General features: G+C 37.4%; 3 protein-coding genes and 1 long non-coding RNA gene across 5 annotated transcripts; 2 read left to right on the forward strand and 2 right to left on the reverse strand.

Annotated features, from left to right (window-relative positions):
* Positions 1 to 103: 103 nt before the first annotated feature.
* Positions 104 to 3792, reverse strand: LOC110763344 (uncharacterized). Its single transcript, XM_088249262.1, has 3 exons — positions 3495 to 3792; positions 2719 to 3312; positions 104 to 744 (listed from the first exon to the last, which is right to left on the reverse strand). The coding sequence occupies exons 2-3, from the start codon at positions 3084 to 3086 to the stop codon at positions 507 to 509; spliced, it is 606 nt and encodes a 201-aa protein (XP_088105388.1). The 5' UTR covers positions 3087 to 3312; positions 3495 to 3792; the 3' UTR covers positions 104 to 506.
* A 773-nt stretch (positions 3793 to 4565) lies between these two features.
* Positions 4566 to 7056, reverse strand: LOC110763332 (transcription factor MYB25). Its single transcript, XM_021966092.2, has 2 exons — positions 6595 to 7056; positions 4566 to 5704 (listed from the first exon to the last, which is right to left on the reverse strand). The coding sequence occupies exons 1-2, from the start codon at positions 6908 to 6910 to the stop codon at positions 4719 to 4721; spliced, it is 1302 nt and encodes a 433-aa protein (XP_021821784.1). The 5' UTR covers positions 6911 to 7056; the 3' UTR covers positions 4566 to 4718.
* Positions 7057 to 8794: 1738 nt separating this feature from the next.
* Positions 8795 to 9893, forward strand: LOC110763341 (uncharacterized). The gene has a single exon (XM_021966105.2). The coding sequence runs from the start codon at positions 8972 to 8974 to the stop codon at positions 9719 to 9721; it is 750 nt and encodes a 249-aa protein (XP_021821797.1). The 5' UTR covers positions 8795 to 8971; the 3' UTR covers positions 9722 to 9893.
* Positions 9894 to 15768: 5875 nt separating this feature from the next.
* Positions 15769 to 17581, forward strand: LOC110763345 (uncharacterized). 2 transcript variants are annotated; one of them, XR_002527713.2, is made up of 3 exons: positions 15793 to 16185; positions 16346 to 16473; positions 16576 to 17581. It is a non-coding gene; the product is annotated as an uncharacterized LOC110763345 (long non-coding RNA). The 2 variants fall into 2 exon arrangements; XR_015833956.1 differs by having other exon boundaries at positions 15769 to 16185; positions 16346 to 17581.
* Positions 17582 to 17754: the final 173 nt, after the last annotated feature.

Below are 17754 nucleotides of genomic sequence, written 5' to 3' on the forward strand. Positions count from 1 at the left end.
CAGGGGCCTAAATTGTAAAATGATTTGAAGCAACTGTCTCAATTTGAAGGAGAAATCTTGTCATCATTTGAAGTTGACTGCAGTACATCAAACTCAACATCAATAGACACAACATTACTTTCATTGGAATGAACTTAAATTACATCACTATCCATCTTATCTGCTTAATACATCAAAAGCCAATTCCAAAAGTGAAGCATCTGCCAGAAATCTTGTACAAAAGTTGGTTGCTTCTCTTTTCTGGCCCAATAAAGCATCTGAAGTTACTACAGTACAAGAAACTACTTTGGTGGTCCAAATTGAATTTAGAAATGAAAACATACATTACACAACAACCTGCTCAAGCTAGCTTGGCTTACTAACATATAAACAAGAAGCGGATAGAGAAACAGCTAACTCCAACCTAGGGAATAAGGATAGTAACCCCCCCCCCCCCCCCCCCCCAGTTCTTGTTTCCTACCCCTCTATCATCACCGAAGATAAATGCATAACTTTATAACAGTTTCTCACGAGGGTACATTGAAGTGAAAGAGCCAAGAGATGACAAAAGCAAAGACCATACAAGCTAGCAAGAAATTCAGGAACCGGTGACCCTGCCAGAAGTTCCGGCTCTCTGCTGTCTGCACAGGGGCAGCTGCTGAAGTGGCCATTGCAGTATCATTTGTTTCACTCCACTGCTCCACCAACTCAGCTTCAGTCACACCCGCTACATTACGTGCAGTTGATCCACAGATCTCGCAGGTCCTGCAATTGTATACGTGGTATGAAGTTAAGCAATAATAACATAAACCCGAATATGCAAATGTTACCCTAAAGAAGCATGTCATAAGCAACTCATTTGTTTTTGTCAAAGTGCTGCAGGTTAATCAATCTGAACTAAAATCAATTTGATACTATTTGATATAATATATTTCCTATTTTCGAAGATAAGATAGAAGAAAGTAGGTAGATAGAGCCCCCAGCCAATCAGCATCCCAACTGGTTTTTACGGTGAGAAGCCATTCTCCGTCTAGTATAAGAAGGTTTAGATTAGAAGTTGTCAAATTTCTTATGCCACAACTAGCAATCTGACGTCCATAGTGGGTTCAAAGTCTATGAATAGATCAAATGGAACCACCAGTAAGTACAGTGTGGTGAAAAAAACTCGTCTCCCCTGCTCAATCCATATAAGTTGCTCACCAAAATTAGATATGGAGTGAAATTTCTAAAAAATGAAAAAAATAATCACTGATCACAAGAAGGGAAGATTATTTGCAGCTTCTTAAAGGGCTATTAATGAATTAAGGAAGCTTATTTACAGGAGTACAAGGGCACCGGGCAACTTAAAGGCTTGGTCTTAAGGGAAGGAAGGAAGGTAAAAAGAGAAAAAGAAAAAGTCAACCTTAGGAAACCTTCAAACACAAAGAAGAAATTCAATACTAGGTTAATGGTTTCAGAACAGAATATGCAACAGAACCCTGGGAATAGCTTGAGGAAAATAAAGGAATATAAACATATTTACTTGGAAGCAATGGACATAATCATGAATTTTTTTCCAAAATAGCTTGTGCAAACATTTATATTCACAAATAAAACAGAAAAAGGAAAATGTCTAAATAAAAAATAGCCAGAGTTTTGATGTGTGCATAAACTCTAGCATAATGACCCCTGAGATGCATAAAGATGTTAATGACATGATTGTTTCCTCATACTTGATCATGTAATGGATTCTACCAAAACCATATAAACCTACAAAATTGATCGAATAAGCATTTGGTGAATGAAAATGAAGAATTTTTCCTCTCACCTATGTAATAGAAGGGAAAATACTGAGCATTCCCCAATGACATGCCAACTAAGACCCAGGCAATTGAACTACAAGTTTCCAATTTATTTGTGGTGTCTCTGACAGGACAACCCACTCATAAGACTGCATCTTACGACACTACAAGCCCGGAAGTTGGAAAGTTCATAGAGTATGTCCATACCAGGAAAATGAAACTAGGTAAAAGCACTTGACTTCCTCAAAACATCCATCATGAAGATAAATGTGCGTGGAAAACATAGATACATGTTTATTAAAAGTTTACTGAATAGAGTCAAAGTGATTTCAGTCAACATCTCATATGAGAAGAATCTGCAAGAACCAAATTATTTGACTTCAATAAAGCACACATCGCCAACCAGCATGTCTAAGTGGAAAGGTAGAAAAAGAGTCGGAAAGCATGAGAGAAATGCAACGTGTATGTGTTCTAGCAAGACAAGAATAATTTGCACAGTTGGAATTCCATGCAAAAGTGCTGGTGCTTCATCTTTTGCTTTATTAAGGTTGATGCTGTTGATTTACACTAATATGCTTTTCCTTTACTCTTCTAAAGCTGTACAGGTTTTATTCTAATTTTATTTTGCATTAAGTAGGACAACTTTGTCTGCAAAATCTCCCCAAATAATATTCGTAACACCTTGAGATGGAAAACTATTTCCATCATTTCACAATCTTCAGAAGAACAACATAACAATTAATCTGGCATTTTGGTTATGAATTATGATCACATCACCATATCATTTTACTCCTGAAATTGCTACTAAAAAAAAATTGGGTGTCAAAATGCTAAACACAAATTTAACACTGTAATCAAGTTCCATGAACCAAAAATCCATATATGCAAAAACCCAACATCTGGGTAGTTCCGAAACAAAGAAAGATATCATCTTTATTAGTTAGTTGGATAAACTTACTTGTTACCCTTGATTTTGAACCAAGCCTCAGCACACTGCTTGTGGGCAGCAGCCAAATCAGCCTTACAAGAACAGCCCAACTCAATAGGAATCCCAGATTCATGATTAGTTGCATCCATGCTCAGATGACAAATCCTACAGTCCCTCTCCACCTTTGCCACGTGCATCTTAACCTCAGCTACCTCACATTCCAGATCCACTGAACTCTCTGACACAGAGGATTCCCTCTCCACAATCTCAGACGAAGACTCACTTGAACACCTCTCCTCCTCGTCTGATCGGTCTGAGTTGGCGTCGAACCTCCGGCGGTGACCCCCGTCTTCTTCTTCCACATCAACAAGAACGTGGGGTTTGTCTATGGCTGCCATTTCCAAGAGCCAGAGAGAGAATCTTCATGTAATGGCTCTGTGAGGCCGAGATCATAAATGCCCACAAAGGTTGAAGAAGCTCTTGTCACTTCTTTCAACCTTGGTAAGCAGCACAGCTTAAACTAGTAGGAGCAGTTTTCTTAGATTTTGAGCAACTGGATACTGTGCTGATAGGTGATCTCTCCCTCTCTCTCTCTCTCTCTCCTACTTGGTGTGTCAGTGCCCCCTGAACATCAATTTGAGGAGGGAAAAAGATCAATAAAGATATTTATATATATATAGAATAATTGTAAATACACACACTAAAACAATATTTGCAGTGAGCAGGTGAAACATATAAGCTTAGTTTTGTGTCCCCCCAAACCAAAGGACCTTTGACCCCGCTCTGATTTTTGGGGTTAAACTAACCAGATTAGTGTGTCTTATAGTGATCAATTGACATTGCAAATTCAATTTGGCTTTTTGGTTAGACAAGTGATAAGCGAGATTAGTGTGCAAATTTTGTTAATTTCTTGGGGGGGTCATTATGGGCTGCTTGCTTAATCATTATAGCTGAGAAGAAAGAAGGTGATGACAGTGGATGAGGTTTTTGGGAGAAAAAAGTGATTGAGGTGACTAAAAAAAACTGTTCTCTTTTCTACAGAGCACAGAAAATGTATGTATCAAAAGCAGATTTCTCCTTGTCTTCTTCACTGCTGCCTTCCGTTTTTTTCTTTCCCTTGTTTCTTTTATCATCTACGTCTGCTTCAATTGCGTAACTGACATGAAGACCCCAGTCTTTTGTTTTCTGCGGCCAGTCCACTTTAACTAGTGGAAAGTCATGGTTGCCCATGCTCTTTCTTTCAAATCATCGGTTATGAGAAGGGTAGTTTTGACTTTTGGAATATTATATGTGGTGTAACAGTAGGGTAGGACATGGATTTCATTGTGATTAATTTAAGCAAAGAGGTGGGTACGGGCCATACTAACAGCTGTTCCATCATTATGCATGATTATTCGAGGCAATCTCAAGTTGTGCTTTCTTCTTTTTTTACCTTATGTTTCGGAAACATCCTAAATCAAGCTTTTAGTCAAAACGTAAAATATGGTGACTGACAACGAAGCAGCAGCGGCAGCAGCAACAGTAATTTTTAATTTTTCTTAATTTTATAATGCATTGGAAAGGAACCAATAAAAGTTAAAACCCCCGATATAATATAATATTATTGTCTTCAAAAACTGGTCTTCTAAATTGGATTGGTGGGGTTTGGCTCAAGCTTGAAGCTTGTTTTGAGCCCAAGATCGAACTCTGATCAGCTTATTCAGCCCGTAACTGAAGGGTTTGGCCCATTTTTCACAGGCCATAGACCAGGCAGCTCGTAGCCCGGTTTTCCCCCCCATTATCTGGTGTATTAAAAAAGGTTGAAGAAGTGAAATGGGAAAAAGAGCACTAAATATATCTTCATGTATGTATGCATGCCTAAAGAAAAGGCCTCTTAATTTTTAAAATGAGACAGCCAGAAATTAAGTCTTCTAAATGTGACTTGGAGACTTTAACTTAAAATGCTGTGAAAACAACCTGTTCCTTTATATTACATATATTATACTGCCATAATTTAATACCCCAAAAATAAGGAACACCAGCCATGAGTTCTAGCTTAATCCCTCAACTTCAGTTGGCATTGCGAAAGTTTGTCTAGGCACCTGGGTTGATAGCACTTCTGTCATCATTCCCATCAACTTGTTACGTCCTTCCTCATAGCGCATTTGGTCATTCGTCGAGTTGTGTACTGATAATCCCATTTGCGAGGTAGTAGTAGCCCCTTGAGAGACTCTCTGGCTTGCAGCATTCTCTGTTATCCTGGTCCCATTATTCTCAAGGCCACTCTTAATCCACGCAATCTTGTTCAAATCTGTTGCGATGGAGATTAATTCATGGCTAGAGAAAGAGGGAGGCTCGTCATACTCGACAAACTCAGGCCCCAATAGCGAGCTTCGAGAATGCCCCTCGCTCAAATCACAGCAACCGTGGCCACAACGCAGAGGAACCATAGGCTCATTACAAACACCTTCATGGAAGTTGCCGAAGCCAAAATCTAGTTTACAAGTTTGGCCCAAAGGACCATGACTTGGGACTATCCTTGAAAATGTAGAGGTATTTGCTGGACCACTCGGATGGTCATAAACACTAAAAGCACTAACACGTGCCACTGGACGACAAAGGGATGACTGCTCTTTTGATTCGCCAAGAAGAGTAGGATGGCCTCTTGATCCGGCAAGAACAGTAGAATGGTAGTTTGATTCTGCAGCACCACAACCCTCCTTTGCTTGAACTATTTCATCTAACTGGTCCAGTCTATTGTCCATCAAGACCTCTCTTCCTTCAGGAGTATTGAATGAACTGATATTCCCAACTGACAGGGTTTCTTCTGAAGATGCCTTTGTTCTGTCAAAGCTGGCATCTTCCATCATATCAGGTTCCGGTTTGAATTTGCCTCTATCAATGCACTTGCGCCTTAGTGTAGAATTCCAGTGATTCTTGATTGCATTATCTGTTCTACCTGGAAGGAGCCTTGCAATTGCTGCCCATTTGTTACCATGGATAGCATGGGCTGAAACTATAATATGATCTTCTTCTTCTGCAGTAAAGAGAGTTACACAGGAAAGACTTCAGAAAAAGAAAATAAGTGTGCAACAGTGGATGGAAGAGTATCCTACTATCATTTTCATTTAGCCTCTTTCTCTTTGTGTCATGGCAACAAAACCAAACCAAGCAAAAACAAGACCATGGAGTTTTCAAGTACAAAACTTTCAGCTATTTCATTCACTAAACTGACTGATTCAATGTCAATATTTTAGAAAAAGAGAAGAGGGACAAGGGCATTATGGATGGAAGAAATAAAACAGAACCTCAATCATCAAGAACCAACAAGATGCTAAATCTCAATGCCTCTCTCAAACAACAAAAATTGAAGTTAACCCACATACATTTATCTTACTTCTCCATTGTAATGCTACATTTTGTGCAGTAAAGATAAAAACAAGCACACAGGAACCACAGTACAAATGAAAAAATGCACTAAACTCACTTACCACATTATATTCATCAATCCCATCTCCCTTCCTGTGCTACTTAAAACCATCTCTAAGTTTCTAAAAACTTTGTACTTGTACTTCGATTAAAACATTAAGCATTTCCACAAATGCAAGTAACTACAAACCGATAAGCTAGTTTATAAACAGTTCGAAACCATTCCGAAATTGCAAGTTGCAAATTTGTATACAACATACATTTAATGGTAGTTGATTGCAAAGCAAGCAGGACGAAACACTCAGGTAAATTTCCACTTGATTTTGATTAATCATCCCAATTCAAAACTCTGTAACTGTATCTCCATCAAAGATATTCAAATACAAACAAAATCGACAAATAACGAACAACAAAACCCAAACCAATATTCCAAACACAAATAAACATATGCATAAAGAGCAAAGCTTAGAGCGATAATGGTGGTGGTGATTAAATTACCAGAGAAGGGTTTGCGCTTGACGCAGGGGTCGAGCTGATTACACCATCGGAGCCGGCACGACTTCCCAGAGCGACCGGGAATTCCTCGGGCGATCAGGCTCCAATTCCTCGCCCCGAACTTGCTGACCAGCCGACTCAGCACCGCGTCCTCCTCGGGCGACCACGGGCCCCTGACTTTCCCGCTCGACAGCGCGCCCTCGTTCAACTCGGTGGCGTCGCCGAGTTCGATCAACTCGGCCTCGGTGCCGCGGACGAGTTCGGACTCGGCAGGGCGGTCGTCACCTTGTTTGGGGACGGCGTCGTTTGGGACTGTCATGGGGAGGGAGGGGGTTGTTGGTTGGTTAGGGGTTCGGTTGGTTGTTTTTACGCGCAGCAGAGCAGCAAACAAAAAACAAGAGTCTTCAAAATCAAAAGTTCCAACCCAGCAAACCTCCCATTTTAACTGCAAATGGGAAAGCGATTAATGTGGGACTGGGCTTTATTACGAGCGTTTCGGATACCGGTTTTGTACGGCGGTTTTTTTTTAATGACGGACGTGTCCTTGAAAAACGTCGACGTCTCGTGGTTCCAAAACTTTGGAACTTGACTTGTTTTGACTTGGTTGACTCTGGCTGGGCTTTTCACTTTCTCAAGGGAGGAGGCAATTACTAGACGACGGCTTGGTTGTTGTCGTAGATCCTACATATATATATATATATATATGTTATGGGCAATTTAAGCGTGACCGCTTTTGGTAGGTTGATAAATGAAAACCGTTTCTCACCAGTTACCTTCATCTAAACTTTTTTTTTTTTTTTTTTGGTTTGTAAAATCAGAAACTTCATCAAAACTTAGGGGTTCACAATAATTTTGTAAGCACTGAAAATGTTGAGATTGTTTTGACACTGTTTGAGAAGCATTTCTTCTCATGGTTTCAGTAAAAGTGCTTTTGAAAAGTTCAAAGCCATAATAATATCAATCAACCCTTCCAAAGGCACTTTAAAAAAGGCCCATCTTGAGCGAAAGTATGGGTTCTTCCAGGTAGTCTAGCTTGTGACAGGCCACGAACATTTGGCTGCTTGGAAAATGGAATATGAGAAAGCCCATATACTCACAGAAATCTAAATCCAGAAACAGAAGCAGAAGGTAAAAAGATTTTAGAAACTCAATGAGAGGCTTAGAGGGTAAGTGGGTAAGTGTTTACATTTCATGAAGTGACAATCCTACCCACTCCCTATATTATAGTTAGTCACTAGTCAGTTGAGTTTATTCCTTTTCAAAATAATGGAGAGAGAGAGAGAGAGAGAGAGAGAGAGGAAATTTTGGTTAGGTTTTAGGTGAGAAGGTTCTTTCAGATGATTTAGAGTAAATAATAATGGCCATGTGGGCTCTCTTTCTAGATGTCTTAAGTTGTAGACTTCTGGAGGAGGACGTTATATTCTTGTTGATGTAAAATGTCTCTGTTACACTAAAGACTCAAAGTCTTTGCAGTCTTGAGGTAAGCGTGTATAAGCTGCAGCCTTCTTATATATTCTGCCCTACCTCCACAAAGAAAGAAAAAAATAAATCAAATATCTGTTTCTGATGTGTGTTGAGGTATTAACGTGTGTATTATTATTAGAAAAACAAAAATTGACCTCCTTAAAACCAATGAGGAGCTCGTCTTCAAAATAAATGGTGCTTTGACACTTATCAAGTAGATGAATTATTGCAATTAAATCTTAGTCATAAGTCCACACCTCCCCTTTGATTACTTGTCAACACGACCAAACATCGCATACTTCATATGAGATATATATATATAAAATCTCATCTCATTTTATATGATCTCATCGTATTCAAGTGATCCATCTTTCTTATTATCTACAGTTTCCCAAATTATATACACTTTTTTTAACCCTACCAACTAACCTTTGCAACCTTTTTCAACCTTCATAATTGTTTAGTGTCCCTTCTAGAAATTATTTTACTTATTGGGTTTAAGATTCTGAAAAATGTATGCGCGTAGCCGTTTGGAAGAACTGATGTAAGTCATATTGACATTAACTTTGGACCCATTCAAGCCTTTTTAGATATCTATGCTTCATTATTTTTTGCCTTTTGTCTTTTGGCCTCAGTGTAACATTCTTTCCACATGTATATCCCTAATTTTGCCCCCTCCCCAAGAAGTCAAACGGCACCAAAAATTCCAAAATCGATGTAGACATGGGAAGGTTCTATAGGATTTTGTTTTTTCAAACCCTTAAATTGACTAGGCTTGTTTGGATTTGCCCTTCTCGCAAGGAGCAAGCCCTTCAATAAGTATATGTGACTCTCTCTCTGCCTCTCTAACAACTACAACCAAATAAACCAGCTCAGAAAACAAATCCCTCAAAGTTGAAAACCACACCACACCACCATGTTCAGCCCTTTCAGCTGTGCCACTTTCCACCACCAAGAAGTTGATGAAGATGATGACCAACCCATGGTTTCACCACCAAGAAAATCTTCAAGATCAAGAAGCACTGGCTTTCACAGAAGACATAGCAGGGACACCAAGAACCCGTATTCAAGCCGGGGCCTTGACAAGTTCTCTGCACTTGTAGCTGATCTTGAGGAGAAAAGACAGAAGATTTACGCTCAACCGGATTCAAAAGACATAAGCTTCGTCCGCTTTGTGTACAAGGACTCGACTGATACAAGTCTTCCTGTTCCAGTCGTGGTTAAGCTCAGGGACAAAAAGGAAGACAAAACCAAGACTCTAACTGATCACGAAGAAAAGCATGCAACCCCTAATAATGATCCTTCGTCCTTAGCCGTGAAAGAGGTCAAGCCGCCACCAAAATTGGAACCTGAAAAACAGAGTGAGCAGAGGACATTGTGGTGTTGGAACATGAAATCGGACAAGTGGAGAAGGCCAGCTTCTTATCTGCCACTGGTTATAATCTTCATTTTGGTTTTGTTGGCTTTGTTTGGGCGGTCATTTGCAATATTATGCACGTCTGTTTGTTGGTACGCAATTCCAATGCTGAAAGAGAGCTCAAATAATGCAACAACGGGAGCAAAGAAGAACGACTATGTTAGAAGATTGAGTGACAAGGAACTCATGTCATCTCCGAAAAGTAACCACAGATTCTCGGGCAAACATGTTCACCAAAAAAGTTTGTGACATGAAATTAATTTGTCTGGTGATTCAGTTATGCCGAGAAGCTGGATCCACCATAAATTGGATTCGATTCTGCATTAAGCTTTATTGTAAATGTGGTCGTTTGTTTACCAGTCAAAAACAATGTTGTAGAACAATTCAAGTCAAATTCAGATAATCATTAATGATTTTTATTGACCAAGGTAGCAATTTTTAATAAGCAAGTGACCAAGTTATTTTGGACACATGTAGGGAGTCAAGGGTAGGCAAAAACCCAGTCAACCTTAACCAATCCAACCCATTTGGGTTGGTTTGAACACTGAAAATATATTGAGGAAACCAACCCAACCCATTTGTTTTCTGTTGGGGTGAGCCAGGCCCATATTGGACCCAAGTTGGGTCCATGCACCAGGCCCATAATTTAAATGAGCTCTTGGCCCATTATCTTGTTTCGTTTTAATATGTTGCTCACATGCAACATCAATCATGAGTCATTCTATAGTGATGACCTTATATATAACTCTTAGTTGAAATCCTATCTCTTGACCGTTGGATCATGCTAACTAATTTGATTCAATGACTAATCAATTTATTCTAACGATAGAGATAAGACCTCACCTAAGGGCCATATATAAGGCCTTCACTATAAAATTCTTGCATCAATTAGTGTCTTTTGTTTGAAAAACTTGTGACATTTATATTTTAACATATTTATATTAATAGATTTTTTCTTATGCGGACATCCACACATTATTACCATGCAGATGCCATGTATTTTTTACTATTCCTTCATACTTTCATCTATGTTTACAACATCTGCACAATAATAACGTATGTACGTCTGCATAGCATAGGAGAAGAAGTGTTTATATTAATTAGTAGCTAAAAGTTCTTACACCTTGGTCATGCATGTGTTAAAATAATAAAAGATTTGTTCCATTCCATGTGGTCAATCCCATATTGGGTGCCAACTTTGGCAATGAAAGAAGAGCATCTATTCGATTGCCACTAGACTCATCACATGGACCCTCTTTCGGCCACGACACTGATTTTACAATTAAAAATCTTGCTTTACCTATTTTTGTTGCAACCCTTTTTACATATGGAAAGAAACAGAAGCATATATTTTTCTCAAAGCTAGAGAGAAGAACAAAAGGCAAAGCATGCAACATCAATGGCCGAAGCAAGATGATGACAATGACGATCGAACACCAAACTAAGATGTGCAAAGTGAATGGACCGACCAACCCAAGTTACCGACTCTGCTTTGCTCTGCTAAATATAGGTCTGCAAACTCAAAAGGATCCATACATATATATATATATATATATATATATATATATATATATATATATGTATGCATCAAAAGCATGTGCATGCATCTCCAAAGACCAAAGATATATATATATCTCCGAATAATGACCTTTTTCTAGGCAGACACAGATGCCCCGCAAACGAATTCGTGACGAGGATTTAGAGGGCTGGAATTTCTGGTGCTCCATCTCCTTTGACGTGACTCAGATTTTACTGTTCACCCACATGACGCTGTGTGATGGTGGAGAACAATTGTGTGAATCTGAGTGGATTTAACTTTTGATCTAAACAATACAATACATAATAATGTCCTAATTAATTGAGAATTTTATCAAACCAAGAGTGAAGGCAATATAGGTCCTTACAACTCTTATATCCCACACATAAATCCACCTACAATTAAACCTCTAACTAAAACCCAAATTTGAAATATGTTGCCATGTAAGATATATAGATATATGTCCAAGTATTATTAACTAAATTACACTATATGTCATTTACCCTTATATTTTGACTCCTTGATTTGTTATTTCTAGCATAGCAATATTCATCAAATCCCTAAAATTTAGACAAAAACAAATCCATAAATTATTTTATAACAGATTAATCCTACAAATTTTCCACTCAGTTAATAAAGTTAACTTAAAGGAACGTGATTTATATATATTTTTTTAAAAAGGTAGATTATTCACTAAAAAAATTGGTATGTAGATTATAGGTAGATTATTCATAAGAAATAGGTACATTAGTTTATGCTAAAAACGTGATATAGGTATGTTAAATGTTTTTTCATAGATTCAATAGGCCCATAACGTGACTTACTTAAACTTACCCTAAAATTTTCCTAAATTTAAGCCAATTTAAAACACCATTTGATGTTTTAGTTTCTAATCAAATGTAATCATTTCCTAGCATTAATAATGAGTACTAATATATCATCGTTTCATTTCAACATCAAAAAAAATACTATTCGAATATTAATGACAATTGAATAGCATCAAATATGTTCAAAGTATATTCAGAACACTCAACGGAGAAAACAACAATTGCATAGACGTGGGGGTATTTTGGTCATCTAAAAATTATAATAAATCAGATCTTGAACGTGATAAAATAACTTGATGAATTGGATCATAGTCATGAGTTTTTATTTATAAAAAAATGGGTTTTATTAATAGGAACAAAAAGTGATGGGTTACAGTTAAGGAAAATTCAAACCAAATTTTCTATTTTTTTGTTTGTTTATTATCTGTGTACATCAGAAGATATTTATACACTCATTTTTTCCACAACAGCTGCAGTCTGCAGATGAGGAGACTCTATACATCAAACACCATAATATCAGGTCGAACTTTTTAATTTAGCACAGAAGAAGGTATTGCAGAAAAATGAGAAGCATGCTAAACACATTAAGATGAGCGAACGGGATCCAATGTGTGACAGCTAGCTAGAGCTAGAGTAAAGAGCCAGCCACTCCAAAGTTTGAAATTCATCACGTCCGTTCTCAGCAGCCAGCAAAATAAATTAATTCTAATAATGAAATTTATATAATCGTCTGCATGTGAGGGTCCAAAACCCTAATTCCTTACCAGACGCTGTCTCTAGGAAATCGAAGTCCCACAGAAACCAGATTGAAAGCGCTATTGACTTTGATGCCAAACAAGTTGGGTCAGGGGCAGGGGGGGCGTGGGGCATGGATGGTGTCCTAAGCACTGATTGATCTGTCCTTTATGTTAAAGACCCTCCTAACCTAATTCAATCCATGTGACATTCAAAATCCATGTGGAGAGAGCTAGAGACTGTAGCTATGGCTATCGTCAGAAAACAAACAAACAGGTGTGTGTACGTCTGAAAATTAAACCCAATTATATTCTAGCTAGCTACCTGCTACATAGCTGTAGCATGACGAAGGAATATATATATATATTTTGAAATTCAAATTCCATAGTCCTGTGGAACCCTAGCAAGCTATGTATAGCCTTTCAGATGGGATTCAGATGAGCAGCATTTAAATTTTGGTTTAACTTTTTTTTGTTTCTGGGTGTTGGATCATGTCGTGTTTGCAGAAATTAGGTTAAAGAATTTGAGACTACATCATCAAATCATATATTTGTTGCGCACCAACTCAGCTTTTGTCACGTGGAATGGAATGCCAGTTGATTTTTCTAGCTTTCTAATAATAATACAAGACAATAATCTTAGGGGCAGCATATACTGGTAATTCAGAAGGGGAAAGTTAGAAAACCTTTTTTGATCTACAGTACCCAGACCACATGTCTTGATCTATGTTCTTGTCCTTGAGCATTCATACAAGTTGATGGATGGGAATGCAGAATTTTTTTCTCATCTTGGGTATTCATAATGGTGCCAATGCTTGTGGTCCAAACCTCCCACATCCAACAAATAGTATAAATTGAATGTAGGACCACCCCAAGAGATGATTTTAAATAACTCCAATTAAAGTTCATATATGTATGTATATTGAAAATAGGACAAGCAAAAGCTCAGTTCTTCCTCATTATAATTGAAAAACTTTTACTTAAGATGAAAGCCTTCTGACGGTTAACATGAAAATAGAAATCCATTCATCTAGATATATATATACATATATATGTCGTTTTCTTATTCTTATTTCTCTTTTTTAATATACAGACAATAGATAGTGGAAATTACTCTAGTCTATATAAAAGGAAATTCGAACTTGAGTGCAAGAGGACGGACTCTCCTTGATGACCAACTGCCCTAACCACATATATATATATATATATATGCCCTATCATGATGATGTTAGCACCTAGTAAACTTAGAACCCAAAATTCCCATGAAATGAATCTAATTCAACAAGAAAACAAAAAAAGTGAGTGGAAGATGTTGGCACTAAGTGGGAGATGAAGACATGAAACATTATATAGGGCAGCAACATGCCAAATACCAATTGGCAGCTGGCTTTCATTCAAGGTCCTGGTGCTCCAACAGAGTTACAATGCCTGAGAGAAAATAATTTATGTGTTGCTGTAATAAGGGACATCTGTCGTCGGAGGTGAACCAAACCCTATTTTGAAATCACATCAGACAGTATAAGCCAACCACACAAATTACCCACCACTACACATTATGTGCGGGGAAGGTAAATATGTGTGCATGGTGGTAGGGTCTTGAGAGCACCATGGACAAAGCCTGCTCTGTGGCTGTGGTCCATCCATGCTTCATCAGTGTGGACAAGATCTAGCACCATCCATCATGATCTTGGAGTGGTCAACTAAGCAATCCTGATGTGGCCCCTTACGCTTTGAACGGCTGAGATGACTTCTCGAGAAGCAGCACCATGTTTTAGCAAGCACTAGAATGATGTTAGTTTCCCCTTTCAGGTATGTATTGGACCCTATTTGGACGGTGAAGTAATGACAAGTCATTGGTATGGAACCAGTTTCTTACTTTCTCGTTAGGAACTATCAACTAACAAGAAATGGGGAGTTTTTAAAAGGTTGCCAGTTTCAGGAAAAAGGTAAAATCCAATACTCACAAACACATATGTTGTTTGCTGTTGACCAAAATAAAATAAAATAAACACACACACACACATATTATATTAATATTATGCAAAATTCAATATCCGACTTCATTTACTTCTCTCATCTTTTTACTTTTTTTTATTTTTTATCCAACATAATTTACTTATTATTTAAAATGATACCCTATTTTGTGGTGAGTGCGCGGCTGGGAAACTAATCATGTTGGTAAGATTGATACCCTATTTTTGTGGTGCCTATCCATGTGCATGTGCATCATTTATAGATAGCTCTTAATAGTAATGGTCCTCCTCCCCTTTGGTGTACGAAGGAAATAAAAGAAAAATGAATAGTCCACCGTCAATTAGGTCTGGTCTAGTCTAGTCTAGTGAAAAAATTACCTTAATTTATGAATCAGTGGTCTCATGTTCAAATCTCCATAACACCTTGACGTTGGCGGTGTGTGTGGACAAAAAAAAAAAGAGAAGAAGAATAGGCCGACTTCCCTTTTTGCTTTTATAATCTCATTTCCTTTTTGGTAGGTAAATGTTCCTTTTTAATTGGTACTAGATAGAAAGAAAGTCGATTGGACTAGATTTTCCAACCTCTGAGTAAAACGACGTAACTTCTCCTCTTTGTTGTAAACATTGTAGCTATTTTCAAGATGAAAGGCTAGGCAGACAGATCGAATTTGTCCGTCTAATGAAACTGATGGATTATTTGCTAGTTTATTGAATTGCATTTGACAATTAAAACAAAGATGTGGAGTGTGGACCTTGATTAATTATATATCTTGATGAAGAAGAAGACTATTAACCACATAATTAATTTAATGTTATGAAATTTCTAAATTACTTGTGGACCCCACTAGCTAATACGTATTAATTTCAGATTCAATCATAGGGTCCTATCGTTGACAGATATTTGGAATATATATTAGATATTAATTAATAATAAATTAATGAGAATGTAATACTCTGTGAAAGAAAGCTATATATATAAGGAGAGTTTGGTGTGAGAAGGAACATGGTTGGACCACAGACCTTGATTTAGATGAGGAGAATATATGAGAAATAAAACTACAAATTTAATACTATTGTACCAACTTGTTGACACAAAATTTATAACCTTTTTCCATATGTCTGGTTTATTTGAGAATGGGGTCTACAATTATATAAATATCTTTCGAAATTCAACATTTCCTCATGATTAATTTCATAAATAAATATATAACAATGAATAGTAACATGGAAGATGAAGAGGTTATAAAAAAAAAAAAGAGAGAGAGAGAGAAGTAATGGTCATTGTTACAGCACTCACTCCCTCTTCTCCCCCCTTATATTGAAGGCTCCCTCAAACTCCACTTTCCTCTCCACGAGAGAGAGAGAGAGAGAGAGAGAGAGAGAGAGAGAGAGAGTTTTGAAGGAAGAAATTAGTGTTGCGTTGGTTTCATATATACTGCAACTAGAGGAAGCATCCAAAGGGATCGCATTGATCCCAACTAGCCATCTCTTCCATGGTTTAATTTGGATCATGCTATCCCTTTGGATATCTCCTTTGGCAGCTTCAAACTTTTAGATATATATATATATATATCATGCGCATCAACAACTATAGATAATCAAGGAGTTCATCCGATTGACTCCGCGATTTCTTGCCTTTGAGGTAATTCAAACTTACCTATATGTATTCTATGCATGATTAATCTCTTGTTTCCAGACATACCTGTTTTCTTTTCTGTTTTTCGTTTTAGCTTTCAAAACTCATATTTTCATCAAGAACCAACATTTGAATGTTTTCATTAACTTTGCCTCAAATATTCCAGTCTAGCTATGGCTTTTTGCTTGGCAAGAACATGAAGGAAAAAAAAAAACATGCACCTCAAACATTCAAGTCTAGTTGGGTTTGTAAACTGATTTGTGTTGTCCTTGAGCTAGTAATTTTAATTTGAAGGTACGTATATACTTTGATAGTGGTAAATTCATGTTGATGCAATCTCTTATTGTGATATATGTTTAAGATTCCTTAAGTTGTGATAAATTCATGTAATTTTAGGTATATGAACACGTTGGATCTGATTTCCATGGGGATGCATCTGGGCGCTCAAACCCAGAAATCTTAATCTCCTTCTTTACAGTTGTAATGGATGTTAATTTTATTTGCATACAGTGTGTGAGTGTGAGTGTGTTTGCGCTTGTAAACAACGATAGGTTAAAACTTAAAACCCAACCAAGGAAATTAATAATAGATTACATATCTATGGTGAAGATATACGAATGTTAAATTCTGCAGTCAGTATCTATTTTCTCAAGCAACATATATGCAGGTGGCTTTGATTAAACCAGAAGGATCTTTTGCAACTTTTTTACTCAAACACCTGTATAAAGCGAAACATAAAAGAAGGTTGCATATTAAAAATTTGTAGTAAAATTTTGATGTTCGTGTTCATGAGTCATGATTAACAGATAATTAGTGGAAGCTAGCTAGCTAGCTAGGTGAACATTGCAACTAAAACAGTGCCATATGATAATAATTTCTACATGTGTCTTGGGTTACAATTTACCCCATTTTCTGAAACTTTTGATGATTGCCTGCGTCTCAACAATTTGATCATTTTCAATTTTTTGACCTTCTGTAAAGGTAACTTTATTATAGAAATAGTATGAGACTAATTACCTCTGTATTTAGCATCGGTGGGAGAGGCTCGGGATCCATTTTCAATTAGCATGAACCAAGTTTTGCTGACTCTATTTTATGCTTGTCGCAACAGAACAGACTAGCTAACATGGCCACACATTGCTATGGCCCAAAGTCAAGTCTCCAAATCACATGCTTTTGAAGACTTTAATTAGAATCCAAGGCAGTGGAAGATGAGATATATATATATAAACTTAGAGAGACTTCCTTTTTTTCTCCCACTCTGGGCCTCACATTGAGTGTACCGAAGGCAAAGGCAAAGGCAAAGGCATCATACACATGTGATGAGACCTTAATTAAGAAAAAGTCCTTTTAATTAGCCGTTGATCTCATTTGAAATAAAGGGTCATTTTGTTATACCTCATACATATGCCACATGACCCCAACATTCTAACACTCTCCTTTTGTCACATGGCCACGACCTTCCACCATCTCACTTTCCTTAATTAATTAATATTAATTGAGTAAATGTACTTAAAATACGCGTGCGTCGATTACATACATTTCTCTCACACACATGTATGTAGAATTTACGAT

Source organism: Prunus avium, chromosome 2 (assembly GCF_965620075.1).
Source record: "Prunus avium chromosome 2, drPruAviu1.hap1.1, whole genome shotgun sequence".
NCBI lineage: Eukaryota > Viridiplantae > Streptophyta > Magnoliopsida > Rosales > Rosaceae > Prunus > Prunus avium.

Coding starts and splice junctions, on each gene's coding strand:
- LOC110763344 (XM_088249262.1), bottom strand. CDS start 3,086: ATGGCAGCCATAGACAAACCCCACGTTCTTGTTGATGTGGAAGAAGAA. Junction 745..2,718: donor TTCAAAATCAAGGGTAACAA/GTAAGTTTATCC, acceptor ATACAATTGCAG/GACCTGCGAGATCTGTGGAT.
- LOC110763332 (XM_021966092.2), bottom strand. CDS start 6,910: ATGACAGTCCCAAACGACGCCGTCCCCAAACAAGGTGACGACCGCCCT. Junction 5,705..6,594: donor CAAGCGCAAACCCTTCTCTG/GTAATTTAATCA, acceptor TCTTTACTGCAG/AAGAAGAAGATCATATTATA.
- LOC110763341 (XM_021966105.2), top strand. CDS start 8,972: ATGTTCAGCCCTTTCAGCTGTGCCACTTTCCACCACCAAGAAGTTGAT.